Raw genomic sequence first — 23,080 nt, 5'->3', positions numbered from 1 at the left:
GGCTAGAACAGATTCTTTTAACTCACAGAAGTTTCTTATTATCCACCTTCTGAAGCCTAATTCTGTTAATGGAACACACTCATTCTCCATTAGGCCCTGTTCCCTTGTTGATGAGGAACCGTGATCCCCTGTAGAGGGAGAGGCATTCTGATTTTGGGTATTCTCAGCCTATTTACGCTGGTTTCTTCCCATCATTGTAAATTTATCCACCTGTTGTCTTTGTAATTACCGACTTTCAAATTAGGTCTCTGAGTGGACATCCAACTTGTTGATTCCCAGCCCTGGAATCTGAGCAACCCACTGTGCCGACTAAAACAGTGGCGTTAAGATTCATGGTACTTTTCTGCCTGGGAATCTCCAGTCTGGCTTCCTTCTTGAGTCCCTTTTTCAATCAGGTGAATAGGCGACTCTGCCTTCCCGGAGCTCCAAACGTCGACCAAAAGGGGACCCAGTCCCATTTACTCTGCACCAAGAACCGCCGTGCCGGCCACAAGAGTCACGCTGGCGACCCGTGGGGCTCCTCCGCTGGGAATCTCCTGGTCCGTGAGCAACAAAAATTCGTCTGAAAGTGTGGCATCCTCTCATTCTCTGCGCTTTCACTGGGAGCTACAATCCTGAGCTGCTAGTAATCGGCCATCTTGGATCTCACATTCTGACTTTTTTCAAAGACAAACTTTTGGTTTTATTGATTGTTCTCTCTCTCTCTTTTTTTTTTTTTTTTTGAGACAGGGTCTCACTCTGTCACCCAAACTGGAGTGTAGTGGCATGCTCATGGCTCACTGCAGCCTCGACCTCCTGGGCCCAAGTGATTCTCCCACCTCAGCCTTCCATGCAGCTGGGACTATAGGCTTGCACCACTATGCCTAGCTGATTTTTTTAAATTTTTTTGTAGAGACAAGGTTTCACCATGTTGCCCAGGTTGGTCTTAAACTCCTGGGCTCAAGTGATCCCCCCACCTTGGCTTCCCAAAGTGCTGGGATTACAGGCATGAGGCACTGTGCCCTGCCTCTCAATTGTTTTTCTTCTCCATTTCATTGATCTCTGTTCTTTATTATTTCATTTCTTCTGCTTGCCTTGGATTTATTTTGCTCTTCTTTTTTGGATTCTTAAGGTGAGGGCTTAGATTGCTAATTTGAGATCAATGCCTAATGTAAGAATTTCAGGCAAGGCGCAGTGGCTCACAGCTGTAATCATAGTACTTTGGAAGGCCAATGTGGGTGTATTGCTTAAGGCCAGGAGTTCGAGACCAGCCTAGCCAACATGGTTAAACCCTGTCTCTACAAAAAATACCCCCCCCCAAAAAAAAAAATTAACCAGGCATGGTGGTGGGCACCTGTAATCCCCTACTTGGGAGGCTGAGGCAGGAGAATCACTTGAACCCATGAGGTGGACATTGCAGTGTGCCAGGATCCTGCCACTGCACTCCAGCCTGGGTGACAGTGAGATTCTGTCTTAAAAAGAATTTCCTGTTACTAGCATCTTACACATTTTGATACATTATATTTTAATTTTTGTTCAGTTCAAAATATTTTATAATTTCCTTTGAGAATTCCTCTCTATGAATTTGCGTTTCTAGCCATCCAGAGAACTTGTCATCAGTTCCATATCTTTTTGTTCCTGGTTGTTCCTCAAGTACTAAATTGAAATAGAATTCATCTCATGAAGGACTATAATAGCTTCATTTATTATGAATAATGTGATATTCATTTACATTGATCTATTAAGGATAATACAGCCACTGTGTATTGAGTGCTTATTATATCCTAGGCACTACATTGATCACTTTACATGATCTTATTTTATTAAATTCTCTATGTAACTCTTTCAATAGGTACGGTTATTAGCTCCATTAACAATTGAGAGGAAATTGACACATATTTTAAGTAATTTGTCCATAGTGACTTGGCCAGTAAATGGTAGAGATTGGATTTGAATGTAGATTTGATTGCAAACCCCCTTAACCATTCTTGCCTTCTCATAAAAATTTTTAGCTTTTTTTTTTTTTTTGAGATGAAGTCTTGCTCTGTCTCTAAGCTGGAGTGCAGTGGCGCCATCTTGGCTCAGTGCAACCGCCACCTCCTGGGTTCAAGTGATTCTCTTGCCTCAGCCTCCTCAGTAGCTGGAACTACAGGCGTGCCACCATGCCCAGCTGATTTTTGTATTTTTAGTAGAGACCAGGTTTCACCATGTTGGCCAGGATGGTCTCGATCTCTTGACCTCATGATCCACCTGCCTTGGCCTCCCAAAGTGTTGGGATTACAGGCATGAGCCACCGAGCCCAGCCAAAAACTATTAGCTTGTTGAGGGCAGATACTGTGTCTTACTTATACTGATCTTCTTTTCCCTACAGTAACTACAACAATATTAGTCACACAGTAATGAATTGACTAATGTTTGTGGAACTAAATTCAATGAAATTAACTGATCTAGAAGAGAATCAAAACCATGATGCTTGCCATATTGCCCCAGATTCTTACTAGCTAAGCGGACTCGGTATAGCATCCTATACAAAACCAAAAAAGCTTATAGGAAATATTTGTGACAGTAGTAATGGGTATCTTATGTTCTTTTGTGATGATCAGTCAGATGTGGCCACAAGAATAGACAGAGGAGAGGGTAAGGAAAAAACAAAGTTTATTATACTCACAGGTCCTAGAGACAGGAGGCCCCAGATACTAGGCAAGATCACTTAGGAAAGACATTAGGGTGGTCAGGAGGCAGGAGATAGGAGCAAGGAGGAAGTTTTAGGCCACTGCCTTTATTGAGGTTTCCACAGGAAAGGCAAGGCAGCACAGGGTGAATAGTTAAGGATTGGCTAGTTTGAATAATTTTAACAGGCCTCTAAGCTGTAGGGGTGCACCCTGGTTGCCTGGTATCTGGCCCTGAGGTGATTAAAGAAGAGGAGCTATGCCAGATAGAGAAGTTTGGATTGCTTAGTTTGCATCTCAAAGGCATGTTTCTGGCTGAGTACTTGCTGTTTCTAAGAATTGGCTGGAGACTGGGGGTGGAGAGGGGGCAGGCTGTCTCTGGCCAAAAAAGTTTTTAAAGATATCAGAATATCACAATACACAGAAAAGAAAATGTATGGTACATATCAAGCAATTCAACTTTTTCTTGTAATGTCATGACTTTTCTGTTTCTTGGGAGTACTTCCAGCATGACTAGTGGCACTTCATCTGGATCCCCTGGTGTTATTCAAGGGTTACAGTATCATACTAAACAGGATGGAAAATATGAGAAAAGGGTTGACCCTTGAACAAGATGGGTTCGAGCTATGCAGGTCCACTTAGAAGCAGATTTTTTAAATAAATATATTGGAAAAGGTTTGGACATTTTTGACAGTTTGAAAAAGTTTGCAGGCAAATCTCATAGCTTAGAAATAATGAAAAATATTAAGTAAAAGTTAAGCATGTCGTGAATTAATAAATATATGTAGACACTAGTGTATTTTATTATTTACTACCATAAAATATACACAATCTATTATAAAAAGTTAAAGTTTATCAAAGCTTATGCATACACTTATAGACTGTACATTGTGCCATCATAATTGTGAGATATAAACAGATATAAAGGTGCAGTATTAAAGCCTAACTGCATAAAATTAGCTGTAGTACATACTGTACTCCTGTAATAATTTTATAGCCACCTCTTGCGGTGAGCTCAGGTGTTGTCAGTATCCCTTAGAACGCCTTGTGCCCCTAATCATCTCTAAATGAGCTGTTCGTTCTACAGTAATTGGATCCCAATAAAAAGTGATCCTTGTGGTTCTCGCATTTTTCATCGAGTTTAGTGCAATACCATAAATGTTGAATAATACCAGAGGATCCATACAAAGTGCACTAGTGATGCTGAAATGCTCCCAAGAAGCAGAGAAAAGTTGAGACATTACAAGAAAAAGTTGAATTGCTTGATATGCATCGTAGATTGAGGTCGGCAGCTGCAGTTGCCCACTATTTTAGATGGACGATTCATCTTTTGAACAAATGATGCAAGCGTATGGTATTGATTGGTATTGATAAATGTAGTACAGTACTCTAAATGTATTTTCTCTTCCTCATGACTTTCTAAATATTTTCTCTTCTCTGTGAGAATACAGTATGTAATACATATACAAAATTTGTGTTAATTGATCTCAGTAAGGCTTCTGGTCAACAGTAAGCTATTGATATTGAGTTTTAGAGGAGTTAAATGTTATAGGCAGATTTTAGACTGCTCAGGAAGTCAGTGTCCCTAACCTCCAGATTGTTCAAAGATTAACTATACAGTTGATTTATAAGTATATGTAATACAATGACCAAGACTTTGAGCTGGCAAGGAGGTTTATAAGTATGACTAACCAACAAATATAAGTCTGTCCCCAAGCTCTACTTTTCGATTCTGGCCTTCAGTCTGTCCTTCTGCTTTCTTTAGACTTCTTTCTTATACTTTGAATTTTTTAAACAATTTGTCTTTTATATGATTTTTTTCTATCCCTTTTTCCCTTCCCGTCCTCCCTTCCCTCTCTTCCCTTCCCTCCCCTTCCCTTCCTGTCCCTCCCTGCCCCTCCCTCTTCCCTCCCTCCCTCCTTCCCTTCCTTCCTTCCTTCCTTCCATCCATCTTGAAGCGTTAGGTGAGTTCTTCCCCATTTATTTAACAAACATTTTATATGAGTCTTACTACATGCCATGTACATTTTAATGCATTTTATAAATGTAATTCCCTGTAACAGTCCTATGAGTTGGGTACTATTATGGTTCCCATTGTACAGATGAGGGAACTGACTCAGAGAACTTTCTAGTGGCCCTATAGCCATATGCCATACCCAATACAAACTTTTGTGGCAGGCTGGAGGTGGGTATAAAGTTAAAACAAAAGCCACTGCTTCTGAGTTGGTCAGACATTTACCTGTAGAGCTGTGCTTTATCTGTAAACGTCAGTGTAGTTGTGTGATCAGGATAATGGCCGCAGAACACACAAGGGGTTTAGGCCTGACCTTCCTTGCCCCATTGATACTCAAGAACTTTTTCCTGCCTGGCATGCAGTCTGATACATGCACATATAGAGAAAAACACAGACACACACACATACACACACAGAGAGAGAACATAGGTAACATTCATGCCACGGATTTAATGCAGAGTACAAAAGCAAAAACACAAACTTGAAACTCGGTGACATCTGAGTGTGACTTTAGCCTCTGCCACTTATTATCTGTTTGATCTTGAGAAGATCACTTAATCACTTGGAGCTTTGGTTTTCTCCACTGTAAAATGAAAAAGATGATGGTGGTTATAATAAAAAGTCTGATGATTGAATGAGATGATGTATTTGAATCTGTAGCCCAGTGATTTGCACAAAGAAATGCTTAGAAATGTTTGTGATTATTAATATGCAAGGCTTTTTTATATATTAAAGATAATTCACCCTCTGGCATATATATAGCTTGCATAAACTGAATTTTGAGAACCCAGAGCAATGCTTGTCTTTATCTGGGGACTTACTGTTTTGGATCTTGATGTTTTGTCTTCATCTTTGGCCATCCATGGGCCCTGATCAGCTCCATCAACGTCAAGTTTTAACTTTTGGTACCTAAATGTCTAACTGGCCTTGTGCAAATGCTAACCCTTCTTTGAGGTCCATGGCAAAGCCTGGCACCAGAATCCAGCTTTTTTTTGGAGACTCAGTCTTGCTTTGTCACACAGGCTGGAGTGCAGTGGCACGATCTCAGCTCACTGCAATCTCCGCCTCCCAGGTTCAAGTGATTCTCCTGCCTCAGCCTCCTGAGTAGCTGGAACTACAGGCACACACCACCATGCCCGGCTAGTTTTTGTATTTTTATTAGAGATGGGGTTTCGCCATGTTGGCAAGGCTGGTCTTGAACTCCTGACCTCAGGTGATCCTCCCGCCTCAGCCTCCCAAGGTGCTGGGATTATAGGTATGAGTAACCTCACCCAGCCCAGCATCCAGCTTTTATCTAGACTATTGATGTGATCTTTTTCCCTCTGCCAGAGTGAGTCTTTATGTTGCTGCTGTCCCATAGGAGGGTCCAGGGGTAGGGTTAAGCCAGATTCTACTTCACTGAAGGCCTGGAATGGTTGTTAATAGCTCCTGCTGTAGACACTGAGGCTTGAGCCAGAATTTTTAGTACTCTGTCAGACACAGGATGCCGGCTTGAATGGCACTACTTAAAAAGGGTCATGGTAACCTGGCCAGCCCCAGGGAGGTTGCAGTGACATTGCATTGGTGTGCTTCTTCCCTTTTATGAACAAGGCCAAGCTCTATTAACCTGAAGGAGTGTGATAGCTTGTGTGGCCAAATAGCCTTCTTCACTTTAGTCGTCCTTTGAAATCTTATTAAGCCAGGGCAGGAAATGAAGAAGGAGGCAGAGAGACCCTTGAACAAAGGAAGGAAAAAGGAACATTCAATACAATTCTGACTCTGCACCTGAGGTCATACTTTGACAGGAGGAACGGATCAGGGATTTTATACAAGGCAAGAGACAGAGAAGAGTTTGGGGTCTGGAGTAAGATAAACCTGGTTTTGAGTTCTGACTCTACTATCTTATACGTAGTATTGACCAAATCACCTCACTTCTCTGAAACTTGTTTCCTTATCAACAAGATGGGAAAAGTAATTGTACCTATCTCAGAAGATTGGTATAAAAATTAAGCAAGAAAGTTCGTGTAAATCAGTTAATCAGATGCTTGTCTGGAATATTGTTATTTTTCTTTTGGTTCTTGATTCAGGATGCCTGGAATATATTAAGTGCACATCATCACTATTTGCAAGGTTTTGGTGACAAAGAACAATAGGAAGAAACAGACTAGGGGAAGTGAAAAGCAGTCTTGGGGTTTCTATGCCATTCTCTGGGGTCTCCTTGTAATATCTCTTAGTCTTTTTCTTTTCTTTTCTTTTCTTCTGTTTTCTCTCTCTCTCTGTCTCTCTCTCTTTCTTTCTCTTTCTTTTTTTTTTGACAGTCTTTCTCTGTTGCCCAGGCTGGAGTACAGTGGCATGATCTTGGTTCACTGCAACCTCCACCTCCTGAGTTCAAGCGATTCTCATGCCTCAGTCTCCCGAGTAGCCAGGATTACAGGCACCCGCCACCACGCCTGGCTAATTTTTATATTTTTAGTATTGGCCAGGGTGGTCTCGAACTCCTGACCTCAGGTGATCCACCTGCCTCGGCCTCCCAAAGTTGCTGGGATTACAGGCGTGAGCCACCGCACCCAGCCACATCTCTTAGTCTTACAAACACATCCGTGAGTGCCAAGAGAAGAGCTAAAGTTCTAGGGAGTCTTCAACATTTGGACTGTTTTCCCAGCCAGGGCATAGGAGGTATGCTGTGTCAGTGTGAGTGTGTGTGAGACTGAGAGAGAGAGAGAGAGACAGAGAGAGAGAGAGAGTGTGTGTGTGTGTGACAGAGAGAGAGAGAGAGAGTGTGTGTGTGTGTGTGTGTGTGAGAGAGAGAGAGAGAGAGAGAGAGAAAGAGAGAGAGAGAGAGAGAAAGAAGAGGGATTGACATCGACCCCCAGCTAGCATTGAAGTCTAAGAGGCATGTTGCCTTGGTGGTCGTTGTCCATGACCCATAAAATCAGCGTTTCTTCAAGAGGAACAGATGGTCATTCCTTTCATCTCTCTTAGTAGAACCATTTGCCTTTGATAATGAAGGAAGCTACTTAAATCCATCCCCAGAGCCCTCACAAGCAGAGTTTGTTCCTGAGTTAATTGTGCTTGACTTATGAAAGGTTTCTAATATGTATGTATTTTAACAAGCCTGATGTTGGAATTGGGAAACAGTGTCATTAACTGGTGCTGGAGACCAGTGGTTTTCTTCCCCTCTCTTTTTTCTTTTTGTTTTGCTTTTGAGTCACAGAGTCCAATATGTAAATGAAAGCCTGGACAACTGCCCACTTTTGCTCCTGAAGTCACTTTTAAGAAAGTGGGGAAATACAGTTTGCAAAACACTGCAGTTGGCTTCCTGGGTTGTAGCAATCTTTTTTAGTCTAGGTCTCTGTTTCGGGAAAAGGATTATACATGACAGTGTAAATAAGCAGCCATGTTGTAATAAATAGGTTTCTACTGTAATAACAGAACACTTACTCCCCCTACCCCCAGTTACCCTTTTCTAATGCTGCCCAAGCTGTAGCAGTTGAAATTGTTGATTGGGACTGACTGAATGTTTAGAGAGCACAGAGCATTATGTAATAAAGTGTTGTAACCAAAGTGTGTTCAGAAAGCGTTCAGGGGATTCTGAGCCAGTGATGGTGCTCTTCAGAACATTTCAGTTAATACAGAATATGCCATTTTTAATTTATTTTGTGTAAACTCTAGTAACATTTTCCACAGAGAGCAACTTGTATACATAGTTCTTTTCCATATGGTGTGGCTTAACCTGACATGTCTTTTTTCTCCCTTTGCATGAGGGTCTGAGTATGACCTGAACTTTATCTTTTTCCCCCTCTAGGCTACAGATGCACATGTTGAATGGAGCTCTTCTGGCATTGCTGTTTCCTGTGGTAAACACTCGGCTGGTAAGTAGCCTCTTTTAGGAATGTACCAGCAACATCCTAGGCAGTACTTGCCCATATGCACATGTGATTTTAAAAATATACATATGACTGGCCAGACATGGTAGCTCATACCTGTAATCCCAGTACTTTGGGAGGCCAAGGCAGGCAGATCACCTGAGGTCAGGAGTTTGAGACCAGCCTGACCAACATGGAGTAACCCTGTCTCTACTAAAAATACAAAATTAGCTGGGCATGGCAGTGCATGCCTGTAATCCCAGCTACTCAGGAGGCTGAGGCAGGAGAATTGCTTGAACCTGGGAGGCGGAGGTTGCAGTGAGCCAAGATCACTGCACTCCAGCCTGGTCAGCAAGAGCAAAACTCCATCTCAAACAGACACACACACACACACTCACACACACACACACACGTGCATATATAGCTAATGTTGAGGTCTGATACAGTCCTGTTTGGATGCCGTGGAGTTTGATGGGGGTAAGAGTATTTTATAGAACTTTGGGGTCACAATAAGGATTTATATCACAACCAGGACAGACCAGGCCAGATTCAGTGGCTCACACCTGTAATCCCAGCCCTTTGGGAGGCCTAGGCGGGCAAATCACTTGAGGTCAGGAGTTCGAGACCACCCTGGCCAGCATGGTGAAGCCCTGTCTCTACTAAAAATACAAAAATTAGCTGGGCATGGTGGTAAGAACTTCCTAGAGCAAGGAGTAGATTCCTTCCTTGTTCACCCAGACCCATGGGCCAGTCTGTGCCAAACAACCCTTAGTGGTTAGCAGGGAGAATCCCATGGTCACAGGGGGCTGGGTGATAAACCAGCCCAGAGAGAAGCAGGAACACTACAAGGCTAGGCTGGCAGAGCTGTGTCCTCAGACTCCCAAATGTGGGACTGTGGGGGGATTAGCAGGTCACATTTAGAAGCTCAGAAAAAGAAATCACTTGTAAAATTATTACTGCTTTCTGTTTTCATGACTTAAATTTGCCTTAAACATTAAGATCATGGTTTAAATCTTTAAATGATAATTCTTACTTTTGGATAGCCTTTTACAGTGTACAAGGTTTTCACATGATAATGTTTGAGGTAGACAGGACAAGAATTATGGCCTCTTGTTTTACAGAGGCAGAAACTGACATTCAGGGAGTATAATTCCAAGTGGCAGTTAGGATTGGAGCCTAAGCCTCTTGATCCTAAAACCACAGCTGTGCTTTGCTCCCTCTCCACAGATATTCCTATCATCTCCTCCCCACAAATATTCATGTATACCGTTGTGATAGTTACAATTTTCAAGATGCATGTTATATATCGGTAGAAATTAATAGAGAAAACTTTCATCTAAAGCAGCAATTTTGAACCCTAATATGTTCCAGGCTCGCCTAATTAGCTTGATTTAATCATTTCACAATGCAAACATATATCAAACATCACACTATACGTACCTTATAAGTACACACACTTATTTGTCAATTAAAAATAAAATTAAAGACAAACAAACACTGATGCCCTGCCCCACCCTTGGAGAGGATGAGTTCGTGATCTGTGATGAAGCCTGAGCATTGTGTTTAAAAAAGTTCCCCAGGTGACTCTAGCATGGAATGGGAGTTGAGAACCTCTGATTTCGTGCAATAATTCTGAAATGTAATATCCATATCAATCAACTGAAGACCTTGTTAAACATGAGGGTTGTCAGGCCCCATCCTCAGGTCTGTTTGAGAGAGTCTGCAAGTAATGGCAGGGACTGAATGCTTGTTACAAGTCCCGAAGTGATTACGATGCAGGGGTCCTTAGATCACTCTTGGGGAATCACTGCCCCAGGTGCTTATAACTCACAGTTACTCCAAGTATGTAACTCAAAGTGTGGTCCTAGGATCAGCGTCACATGGGTGTTGCTTGTTAGACGTGCAGAATTTCAGGGGCCACCTGCAGACCACCTGGACCCGAATTTGCATTTTAATAGGACTCCCAAGGTAGCTTATATGGACAAGACCTTTTCTGCCAAGGACCCCAAAGCATTTTATAGATAAACCATTTGAGCTCTTGGTGGAGGGGAATGTCTTTCTTGGGGAGGGCAGGGGGCACAGCCTCTGTCTTAATGGTCAGGGTGCATTTGGTTCAGCATTCCTCTGTGAGCTGGGATCAGCAGGCACAGGCCACTGACACAGGCACTGTTGTCCCGCCTTCTACATCTCCCACAATCTGTGACTTGTCTGACTTCACCTGGTAAACTATAGAATCAGAACTCCTGCCTTGGTCTCAGAGCTAGAGGGGATAATTCCAAAGAATGGTAAAAATAAACCAAATTGAAAAATTTACAGTTAACAACGGTGAATTTCCCACATCACAGCATAAGTCCTTCCTGTCTCGGGGATGTGGAACAGGGTTGGAGCAGAAGTTACTTCCTGCGTATGGAGGTAACCTCTTAGGGCAGAAAAGTAGATCCAATGCTATCTTATCATCTCTCCTCCCCCTTGTACCTGTTTCCTCAGGAGATTCAGAGGTCAGGCAGATAGAGAGCTGCTTTCTCAAATTTCAGCAGCTCTATCAGATCCCAGAAAAGAAAGGTACATCAGAAAATCTCCCCCTAGGCTAATAGAGTTAGTGATCCTGAATTGGAGTGTTTCTAGCCCACAATGCTGGCTAAACAGCACCTGCTGAGGTGGATATAGTTACTCTAGACAGACCACCTTCAGCTCTCTTTCTGGTGGGACTTTTCCCCCAATGAAAACCAAATAGCCTTCTTGCAAAGCCATTGAGCATAAACAGAAATTTTGGTTCTCATTGTAGAAACATGAGAATGAAGGCCCCGAAATGCTCTGTTACATACCTGAAATCAATTAGAAAGCTGGTGGTGAAGTTTTCATTCAGTCAGTATTGTTACACAAAAGGTTATACATATCTCCCTAGGTCTGCTGAGGTATCCTTAGCCCCTTTATCAATAACAGCAGCAGTTGCTGGGTGCAGTGGCTCATACCTGTGGTCCCAGCTACTTGGGAGGCTGAGGTGGGAGGATCACTTAAGGCCAGGAGTTCTAGATCAACTTGAGCAACACAGTGAGACCTCATCTTTAAAAAAAAATGTATTAACTGGGCATGGTGGTGCAAGCCTGTTGTCTAGGCTGCTTGAGATTTCTACCCTCCCTCCTGAGGTGGAAGGATCACTTGAACCTAGGAGTTCAAGGCTGCAGTGATTTATAATCATGCCACTGCACTTCAGCCTGGGCAACAGAGTGAGATCCCATTCTAAAAAAATAAAAAATAAGAGTAGCAGCACTATCAGCTACTGATTCTTGAGTGCTTATTATGTGCCACTGTTCTAAGGGCTTTACATGGCTTTATTTAGTCCTTACAATAAACTTATGAGGCAAGGCACTGTTATTATTCCCAAGATCAAAGTGCCAGTAAGGTCAGCTTCTTCTGAGGCCTCTCTCCTTGGCTTGCAGATGACCACCCTCATGCTGCCTCTTCACATGGTCCTTTCTCTACGTACACATCCCTAGTGTCTCTTGTTTAGCCAAATTTCGTCTATAAGGACACCCATTTAATTGCATAGAGCCCACTCTAATGGCCTCCTTTGAACTTAATCACCTCTTTGAAGACCCTGTCTGCGAATACTGTAGTCACATTCTGAAGTACTAAGAGTTAGGGCTGCAACATATGAATTTTGGGGGGGAAACAGTTCAGCTCATAGCACCTATACTGCCCTATATAGAAACCACTATTTCTTCTCCCCACCCTGTTTTCCTTCCTCCCTCACTCCCTGTTTTCCTCCCTCCTTCCCTCCCTCCTTCTCGCTCCCTCCTTCTCGCTCCCTCCTTCCTTTTCCCCCATCTCATAGCAGATGTGCTGGTATATGTGTTACATTAACAGCTAATATTTTCCAAATAAATGTGAGGCTATAGTCAACTAGCTTTTCAAAAATGTTCAGGTAACTTTCCCTGACGTTGAAACTTCTTTGTTGGGCTGTCCCTTAACTGGTGATTCCAGTCAATCTGGTCAGTCTTTGTGTTCTCTTTCTAAATTGATGCTTAGAAAAGCTGGTGATGTTTCCATTTGCCTATGTCTTTGCAATTAGTTTAGGTCTGGTTCTTTTAGATGGTTGGGACCCCTCTTGGACTACTCTTGCCTTTAGGGCTTTTTGCCTTGTAGCCCCTTAGTTGAGCTCAGATTGACTTAACATGAGACACATGAAGATTGGCAACTCTTTCTTAAACCTGATAATCCAATTAGGCAGGAAGCCAGCTTTTGAATTCTCTTTTGCCCTTCCTTCTTAGCCCTTTATCTTTTTAATTATTTTAATTTTTTGCTCATTAGTAGTAATGAGGTAGCAAGAAAAATAAAATGAACTGATTACTGTGTGTACCCGTACCATAGACGTACATATACTCACATACACAAGGAAAGAGTGAGAGGGTGTTGGAAGTAGTTGCCACAGTCAGCTAAAGGATTTGGGGTCATCAGTGAATTTCCATGTGCTCTGCTCTGACTTGTGACTTACTGGCACCGGGATTTGCAGGTCAGCTAGAGAATGCCTAGGCTTCAGTTTCTCTGGGTTCTCCATCTTCAAAGCTGAACCCTAAAAGAAGGACGGTGTATTCCAGTGGCCCATATTGTAAGTAAGTGCTCTTTACACTGAGGATTCTGGAAAAAGTCTTTCTTGATTCAGATGAATCATATTAAAGGGCAATTTCCAGTGACTGATTTTTGGAGGGAAAGAGGGGAAGTCCATCATGAAACTATTGATTATTAGATTAGCAGGGAGCTCAAAGGTTGTCTGAGCTAATCTTATCTTCCAGAGGGTGAATTTAGGAGGATAAATGACTAGGTTAAGTAGTCAAGGTAGGTGCCCCCAGAACCCACATCTCTTGACTGAGACTTCAGAGTTGTTTTCCTATTCCATGAATGAAATTCAGGGAGAGTTTGTGTGCTGCTGATAGAGTGTCTTCCTAGATAAATGCACAAACACACAATTTTGCAGACAATTTCAGGAGGGACACAGACTACCACTTTCTCTCCTAGCCCCTCTCCGCGATGTAAGTCCATTCATGGATCCCATGTTAATCTCTTCCTGCCTAGGCTATCAATAGTTCATAGCTTGAGGAATAGATGTGCTGTCTAGTCTGTGAGTTCCGTGTTATAGCCACTGGCCATTTGTCCTGATAGTGATGCTGGGTTCCTTATCTATACCTGTGACTTTGTAAAGAATATCATCCAATCTAGGATAAACCACTTTCAGGAAATTAAAGCCAAGAGGTGGAACCTAAGTAGGGTGTTCATGGAACCTGATTACAGATTAGGTTTTCATGTTACAGTTCTCATGTGCAGTGCTAGTGATCGGGCCCTGAAAAGAGACATTGGGCCCGTGCTGCAACCTCAGTGCTCTGCTTTTGACCCTCTAACATCCATGGGAGTTTCTTCTGAATGCAGAACATTCTTAGCAAGAGAGACTGGATACAGAAAAGAAAGTTAAGATACTGTATCAGCCCTCTTCCTAGACCAAAAACTCTATCCTGGCCTGCATTTGTGTTTGTACTCATCTATCTTCTACTAGAAGAAGCATGATAATTATTCTTTTCATCAAGCTTTTTTCTTCTTCAAGGCTCAAAGCCTCTAGTACATTATTGTCTTATTATCAAACTTGCCTATTATTGTATATCCATGTTGATGTATTATGTTAGTTCCTTTTCCCTCCTTTACTACCACTCTCCTTTTGCTTAGTTCTTTTTTCTCTGTTGAAGGAGATGGTTCTTTTAAATATTCCTGACTTTCAGACTGAGTGGAAGAAGACAGTAATGATTCTGTCATTACTGGGGTGTCTGTCTCCCATTCACAAACATTATAATCAGCGTTCTTGGGATGCAGCTTTTCTGCTGACACACCTTGTACCCATGTGTGCTGCTGGAAAAACTTTGTTATCACCATTGCAAATAGGCTTGAAAATCTTGCTCTTTGCTAATTGGCACATTGAAATGTGCTAATTGACCTAGAAAAGTTATTTCTGTGACTGGCAAATTGGGCTATTTAAAAAAGTTATAGTTTGGATTTTGGACCTGGACTGAGGACAGAATGTCCCTTTACTATCCTGAGGGTTCTTAAAATGTACAAAGCTTGGTTTCAAAAGAGGTATTAACTTTCTAAAGAATTGACTGAGGCAAAATTGTGCCTTAACCTTGTGCAAAGGCCAGTGTGTTTGTGTTCAGATGAATGCATTGTGTCTGAGGATATCAGGGGTATTGAAATGAGTTTGGGATTCCTGGTTCAAACTAAATTCTAGGGACTATCCTGGAATATGTCAACTTATTAGCTTTATTTTAAGACTAAGTTTTGAGGGACTTAAATCCTCGATGAATCCAGCCTAGATCACACCAGTTGATCTGCAGATTTTTATTGAGCACTTTTCTGTGTTAAGTAATGTGCTATGGGCTGCGGAAGATACAAAAACAACCAGTGTACAAAAAACTTGCAGTTTAGTTAGAAAGGTAAGATATAAATGCCTGAAAAGTTATGGCAATATTAAAGTTGAAAACAGGAAAAAACCACAGTTGGGCATGGTGGCTCATACCTGTAATCTCAACATTTTGGGAGGTTGAGACAGGAGGATTGCTTGAGCCCAGGAGTTTGAGACCAGCCTGAACAACATAGTAAGACCCTGTCTCTACAAAAAATAAAAAATTAGCTGGACTTGGTGACACATGTTTATAATCCGAGCTACTTGAGAGGCTGAGGTGGGAAGATGGATTGAGCCGGGGAGGTCGAGGCTGCGGTGAGCTAGTGGTCACACCACTGCACTCCAGTGTGGGTGATAGAGCATGCCCTGTCACAAATAAAAAAAATGAAAATTACAAGGCATTCAGGCTTGACTGCTAAATTGCAGTTGCTCCATGTTTAAATAAATGGGAAAAAGATTAATATTAGCATTCATTGAACCCATACTATTTTTAGGTAATTTACATATAATAATTCAATTATCATAAGAACTCCATTTTACATATGAGGAAACTGAGGCTCAAATCAAATTAAGTGACTTAGAATTACATCGTTTGTAAGTGCTAAAGCTAAACCTGTGCACATTGTACCTTAATATACAGCCTCCTGGAGTAAGTGATCTGGAAAGGCTTCACGAAGAAATAAAGCCTGAGCCAAGCCATGAAGGATAGTTAGCATGTGCATGCAAATTGCAGAGGAAGGAGGCTGTTTCAAGCTAAGGGAACACGTGGACATGGAGGCAGAAAGTAGTCAACTAAGTATTGAGTTTCTGAAGAACAGAGTGGGGACTCATGGATTCCAGTTGTACATAGAGACATTACCACTTATCTGCAAATCACAAGAAGACACTTTCTGTCATGTCTCTTAGTATTTAGATTTTGTGTACCTTTCCCCTTTTCAACCTGTACTAATAAGAATTTCTTACATATGGATGGGACTTTGCAATCAGAATAGCTCTTTTACACATATCTCACCCTAGTGTAGTTGTTAAGGGGACGGGCTCAGGGATCAGCATCTCTAGGTTCATGTTCTGGCTGAGCCACTCTCGTGTGTGTGTGTGTGTGTGTGTGTGAAGGGAGGTGGGGTGGGAGACAGAGAAAACACAAGGAGAACAACCTTGGGCAAGTTACTTATGCTCTGTGGGCCTCAGTTTTCTCATCTATAAAATGGGGGTGATAACAGTGCCTACTTCATAAAGCTGTTGTAAGGATTAAATTAGTTAATATGTGTAAAGCACGTGACACAGCACCATTAGCCATTATTAGTCTTTGATCCTCACCAAAATCCTGTGAAGGGTGTATTAGCATATTCATTTTACAGACTAAGCCTTAGAAAATTTAGGTAACTTGTACTAGGGGCACACAGGAAGTCACAGAACTAGCATGAAAACTTTGGTCTTTCTGATATGAAAGATCATGATACCAAAGGAAGGTTTGGTCATCTTCTTTCCTAATTATTTAGGTTGATTTTTAAGTATTCAGCCATATCATTGCCTTGTGGTAAATTTTATGCAGTATCTGCTAGCAATTTGGGGGCTCAATTTTACTTTTAGGATTTTTTTGTTACAAAAATAGTAGATGCTCATGACTATGGTAACAATAGTATATTATATATTTCAAAGTAGCTAGAAGAGAGGACTTGAAATGTTTCTAACACATAGAAATGATAAATATTCAAGAGGATGGATACCCCAAATGCCCTGACTTGATCATTGCACATTCTATGCATGCAAAATATACTCATATGTACCCCATAAATCGGTAAAATATTATGTATCAATAAAATGAAAAATATTTTTTAATGAGATATGTGAAATATAATGAATTATTTCAGATAAGTTCTAGGAAAATATACCTAGTCGTTGAAAAGTTACTCAGAGGAATATAAAGAAAAGGCTAATCATTTTACCAGCTTTCAGTCCGATTGCCTCAAGGGTAAATTGTGTTAAAAGTTAGAGTATCTTTTTACACTTATCCTTTGCTTATATATGCAGGTAAAGATTTTCATATTTCTAGGATTGTTGTTTTATTTGGGTTCCAGCTTCTTCCATACTTAGAATTCTACGATAAATACTATTGCATTGTATTTCTCTTTCTTTCCTTTCTTATTTTGTATTTTTGAGACAGAGTCTCACTCCGCCACCCAGGCTGGAGTGCAGTGGCGTGATCTTGGCTCACTGCAACCTCTGCCTCTCAGGTTCAAGAGATTCTCCTGCCTCAGCCTCCCAAGTAGCTGGGATTACAGGTATGTGCCACCACGCCTGGCTAATTTTTGCATTTTTAGTAGAAATGGGGGGTCTCACCGTGTTGGCCAGGCTGGTCTTGAACTCCTGACCTCAAATGATCCACCCGCCTCGGCTTCCCAAAGTGCTGGGATTACAGGAGTGAGCTGCCGTGCCTGGCCCAGTGTATTTCTTTTTTAACTTAAACACTAGATAATCAGTAATCGTAACTCATTCTTTTCTAATAGCTGCTTCAGGTATAAACGTAACTCATTTCATCCATAGTTTGGTTGGACTATATATTCATATATTCAGTCTATTCTCTGTGAGTAAGGACAGTGTCTTTTTTTTTTTTTTAAAGTGAACAGTTTAATAGGATAAAAATATTAGGGACCACTGAACTACTTCAAACCCCTCATGTTACGCAAAAAATAGACACAGAGAGATTTGTTCCAGGGTCCATTGTTAGATAATGGTAAGCTGAAATACAGAGCTAGAATTCCTATTTGTTTACTTCAAATCCAGGACTCTTTTTGGCTTTGCCATTTGCATTCTTCCAGAGTTCTGAAGACCATAGTTTCAACAGAGTGCATGTGCAAGTGGATTATGGCTGTAGACCAAATTCCATATGCCCAGGTACACATCATTTCAGCACACACAGATGTGGCTGGTGTCCTTTCCAACCTTTGTCAAAATACTACCTCACATTGTGAGGTAACATGCGTAATGGAGTCAGAGTCTGAAGAACCAAGCGGTAGATTGTAGAGCATGGATGGAGATCAACAATAAATTCTTCAGAGTTCCAAAATGGCGACATTTGATTCATTGTGAATTGACTTGTACAAAGTCCCATTGGAGCTGAGGACAAGTATCTCTTGTTTTATGGCTGCCCCCTGCATAGCCTTGTACTTAGCACATGGTAAATATCTACAGATAGAATAAATGAATTCATCAGCCAACCTGAACTTCTATGTTGCTTAGGGAAATTCTGGGGATCCCTCTCACATATGTCCTGGGATCTTGGGTGGGAAGACAGAAGGGTGATAGATAATATTTTTTCCAGGAGAATTATTTTTGTTCAACCTCCTAAAATAATGGCATTTTCTTGATTACAACAAGAGACATATTTACTGCTGAAAATGTGTAAGATTTAGAAAAGTCTAAATTTTTAAAAAGTCATCACCAATGCAAAGGTGATTATTTTTCTGAAAAACAACAAAAAGGAGGAGGCTTTTGTGCCTTTTGTCTTTATACATTTATGTATGATTTGTTTACAAAAGTAATATATGTTCAAAATAGAAAAAAATAGAGGCTGGGTACAGTGGCTCCCACCTGTAATCCCAGCACTTTGGGAGGGTGAGACAGGAGGATCCCTTGAGGACAGGAGTTTGACACCAGCCTGGGCAACATAGCAAGACCCTATTTCTTAAAAAAGAAAAAAAGGAATGGAGGGAAGGGGAGGGAAAAAATAGAATAAAACAAATTGTTGAGTGTAACAACTGTTAACATTGTTTGTGTGTCTCTGCATAGATGTTAAGAGTTTATAGTGTAGTGTCAAAAGTACCAATCCTGGAACCAGCCGGTCTATGGTTTTATGGCTAGCTCTTCTGCCTGTAGCTGTGTGACTTTGGGCAAGGTACCAACCTTGCTGACCTAATTTTCTTATCTGTAAAGTGGTGTTTCATTTAACAGAGATGTGTAATAAGCACTTAGCCCAGTGCGTGGCACATAGAAAGTGACCAATAGGTGTCAGATGCTGTTGTTTTTACTACTATTACTAATATTATCCTAAACACTGAGGAGGTACATGCCCTTGTTGATGTTAGTCTTTAGAGCTTTGACCCCAGGTCTCAGAGCTTTTTAGTGATGGTAATGTGAAGGGGGCTTTGTTTCTGCATTAGCCTTGCTGAGTGAGATTAAAATTCCCTGGCAGGCTTTCCTATCCACATTGACCAACACTGCCTTTGTTTTTCACATTTGTTTCAGTGACAGCCTATTTGATTAGGGAACTGGCCAAACTGCTTTTCTCCCTCCTGACAGGTGAATTGGGCCCACTCCTGTTTGGGTTTTCAAATAAAATGTCCAGGCCTTTTAGGTTTGTCAGTAGGCCTAAGCCCTTCAGCCCATTTAGGGAGTGGCAGCAGTGGGTGCCAGGCAGCAGCCTGTTTGCCTCCAGCAATTACTAGTTTGCCTTGGCCCTGTCTTCCTAAAATCACATTAGAAAGAACAGCCTCTGGCAGTCTTCCCCAATGTCTTCTCTCTCTCTCCACCTTGAGCCACTACTTCAAGCAGTGTTTCTTTATGCAGTACAAGACTTATCTAGTGAGTGCTTTCACTCTTTAGTCTGCGGATCAGTGGTTCTCAATGCTGGCTGCACAATTAGTATCCCCAGAGCCACTTTCAAAACATACTCAATTAAAAATTATACATTATTTTATTTTTGGCAGTTAATAATTGCACATATTTTGGAGGTACATTGTGATATTTAGATACAGACAGTGTGCAAAGATCAAATCAGTCTTGTTAGCATATCTGTCACCTCAAGCATTTATCATTTCTTGTGTTGGGAACATTCAAATCCTCTCTTCTAGCTATTGCAAAATATACAATACATTATTGTTAACTCTAGTCACCCTACATGGCTACAGGACATTAGAACTTATTCCTTCGATCTAGCTATAATTTTGTATCTGTTAACCAACCTCCCTATCCCTACCCTCCCCAGCCTCTAGTAACCACCATTCTCTGTCTCCTTCTATGGCATTAACTTTGTTAGGTCCCACATATAAATGAGAACATGTAGTATTTATCTTCCTGCACATGCCCAGTTTTTAAAAGCACTCCAGGCAACTTCGATGTGTGCAACCAGGGCAGCTCTGCTATACACCTTGTGTCTAGTTCTGCCCTGCCACTAGCTGAGACTTGGGGCTTTGAAGGATTTAATTTCACTGTATTAACCATCAGTTTCCCCATTTTTCAAATGGGATTTGTAATATCTACCCTCACTACCTTTCAGATAAGTTATAAAGAAAAGATAACTTAGATAACAAAAGCTAATAATGAAAAGATAACAAAAGGCTTTGGAAAGTTAAGAGCACTATACAAATGAGCACTTGCCTCATTCTCTGTTTGACTTAAGTCACAATTTTTTGGAAGGGGGTTTAATTGAGATATAATTTACAAATGATAAGTTTATCCTTTTAAAATATACAGTTCAGTGGTTTTTACTATATTCGCAGAGTTGTTCAACGAGCACCACAGTCTAATTTTAGAACACTTTCATCACCCCAAAAAGAAACTGTATAAACATTAGCATCATCCCAATTCCTACTCTTCTAGTTGCAGACCCAGGAAAACACTAATCTACTTTCTGTCTCTATGGATTTGCCTATTCTGGACATTTCATGTAAATGTAACCATACAATATGGCGTTTTGTGACTGGCTTCTTTCTCTCAGCAGAATGTTTTCAGGGTTCATCTATGTTGCGTGTATCAGTACTTCATTACTTTTAATGGCTGAATAATATTCCTTTGTATTATATATCATGTTTTGTTTAGCCATTCATCAGTTAATGGACATTTGGGTTGGTTCTACCTTTTGGCTATTGTGACTATGCTGCTATGAACATTTGTATAAAGCTATCTGTTTGAATGTCCACTTTGGAGTATGTACCTAGAAGTAGAATTGCTGGGTCAAATGATAACTCTGCATTTAACCTTTAGAGTAACTGCCAGACTGTTTTCCAAAGTGGCTATACCATTTTTTATGTCCACCTGCAATGTATGAGCATTCCAAGTTCTCAACATCTTCACCACCACTTGTTATTGTGTCTTCTTTATTATAGCCATTCTATTGGGTGTGATGTGGTAGAGGTCGAGTATCTATTATCCAAAATGCTTAGAAGTAGAAGTGTTTCAGATTTTGGAATGTTGCACTTTATACTTACCAGTTGAGCATTCCTAGTCTGAAAATTTGAAGTGCTTGAATGAGCATCCTTTTCGTATTCAGGAACATTTCAGATTTCGGATTTTTGAATGGTTTTTCTCTGATAACTAATGATGTTGAACACTTTTTCATGTACTTATTAGTGATTTGTATGTCTTTTTGGAGAAATAACTTTTCAGATCCTTTCCCAAATTTTAATTGGGTTGTTTTCATTGTTCAGTTATAAATGTTCTTTCTGGATATTAGACCCTTATCTGATATATAATTTGAAATATTTTCTTTCATTCTGTGGGTTGTCATTGCATTTGCTTGATTGTATCCTTTGAGGCACAAAGTATTTTAATTTTGATAAAGTCTGATTTCTCTATTTTTGATTTGGCTGCTTGTGCTTTTGGTATCATATCTAAGAAACTTTGCCTAGTCCAAGATCATGAAGATTTATGACTGTTTTCTTCTAAGAGTTTCATAATGTTGGCTCTTACATTTAGGTCTATGATCCATTGTGAGTTGATCTTAGTGTGTAGTGTGAGGAAGGGATCCAAATTCATTTTTTTTCATGTGGATATCCAGTTGTCCCAGCACCATTTGTTGGAAAGACTCTTCTGTCTATCCCCATTGAAATATCTTGATATCCTTGTTAAAAATCAATGAAAAATAAATGTGAAGGTTTATTTCTAGACCCTCAGTTCTATCTTATTTATCTATATGTCTGTCCATATGCCAGCACCAAACTATCTTGATTGCTGTATCTTTGTAGAAAGCTTTGAAATGAGTATGCATTGTAACAGGATCTTCTGGGGAATTTGTGTGTGTGTGTGTGTGTGTGTGTGTGTGTGTGTGTGTGTAAGTTGAAAAGGGCTGGAAAGCAACGTTGAGAGAAGGCAAATTGAGCAATATGGTGTTCAGATGATAAGGCCTGGAAACGGGGATTGACTAGCCAAAGGCCACATAGCCAGTGAGTGGCAGATCTTGGACTGGCACTCAGGTCTTCTGACTCCCATATCAGTGCTCTTTCCACCTCCTCTGTTGCATAAGTACTGAATGAGATGCCTTTGGTTAATGGACACTCTGAGCAAGAGACCTTGGGGTTATTTAAGCAACTGAACTTTGCTCAGTCTCCTCATCTGTAAAACAGAAATGTTACTGAAATATTACCTCCATCACTGGCTGGGCCTGGTGGCTCACGCCTGTAACTGCAACAGTTGGGAGGCTCAGGAGGAAGGATCACTTGGGCCAAAGTCTTGAGACCAGCCTGGGCAACAAAGTGAGACCCTGTATGTACAAAAAATAAAATAATTAGCCAAGCATGGTGGCATGTGCCTGTAGTCCCTCCTAGTCAGAAGGCTGATGTGGGAGGGTCACTTGAGCCCAGGAATTTGAGACCAGACTGGCCAACATAGTGAGACTGGTCTCTACCAAAACATTCTTTTTTTTTAATTAGCCAGGCGTGGTGGTATATGCCTGTAGTCTCAGCTACTTGGGAGGCTGAGGCAGGAGGATCACTTGACCTAAGAGTTCAAGGTTACCATGAGCCATGATCATGCCACTGCACTCCAGCATGGGTGACAGAATGAGATTCTGTAATAAGAAATGGAAGGAAGGAAGGAAGGAGGGAGGGAGGGAGGGACGGAGGGAAGGCAGGCAGGCAGGCAGGCAATTGGGAAAGAGGGAAGCAGGGAGGGAGGGAGAGAAGTACATCATAGTTATTGTGAGGATTCATAATAACTATGAATCCTTTGCTGGGTGCCAACTGGGAATATGAATGCAGTTTTTCCATTGCATAAAAAGAAGGAGAGGGTAGGCAGAGCTCCTCTTGAGGCCCATCTCTTACCTCAACAGGTGGTCCACCAACCTCCCCTTATGTCCCATACACCTAGGACCTTGAGTAGAGTGAACTGAGACTTTAGGACAAACTGAGGGTTT

The 23,080-nt window shown here is 41.2% G+C and overlaps 1 protein-coding gene across 12 annotated transcripts in view; it reads left to right on the top strand.

Moving 5' to 3' along the window:
• TMEM164 (transmembrane protein 164) overlaps positions 1-23,080 on the top strand; it is a 182,098-nt gene that overhangs the window by 98,479 nt on the left and 60,539 nt on the right. For all 12 annotated transcript variants that reach the window (XM_012451724.3, XM_012451733.3, XM_064361767.1 and 9 more), the window contains one exon: positions 8,447-8,513. In XM_012451724.3, the coding sequence (XP_012307147.1) occupies positions 8,447-8,513 (67 nt within the window). The remainder of the gene's footprint in view (positions 1-8,446; positions 8,514-23,080) is intronic.

The sequence above is a fragment of the Aotus nancymaae genome, unplaced genomic scaffold (genome assembly GCF_030222135.1).
Source record: "Aotus nancymaae isolate 86718 unplaced genomic scaffold, 86718_ANA_hifiasm-v0.15.2.pri h1tg000004l, whole genome shotgun sequence".
In the NCBI taxonomy this organism is placed as follows: domain Eukaryota; kingdom Metazoa; phylum Chordata; class Mammalia; order Primates; family Aotidae; genus Aotus; species Aotus nancymaae.
Note: the sequence above shows the minus strand (reverse complement) of the source record. Positions and strands in the feature narration are given on the sequence as shown.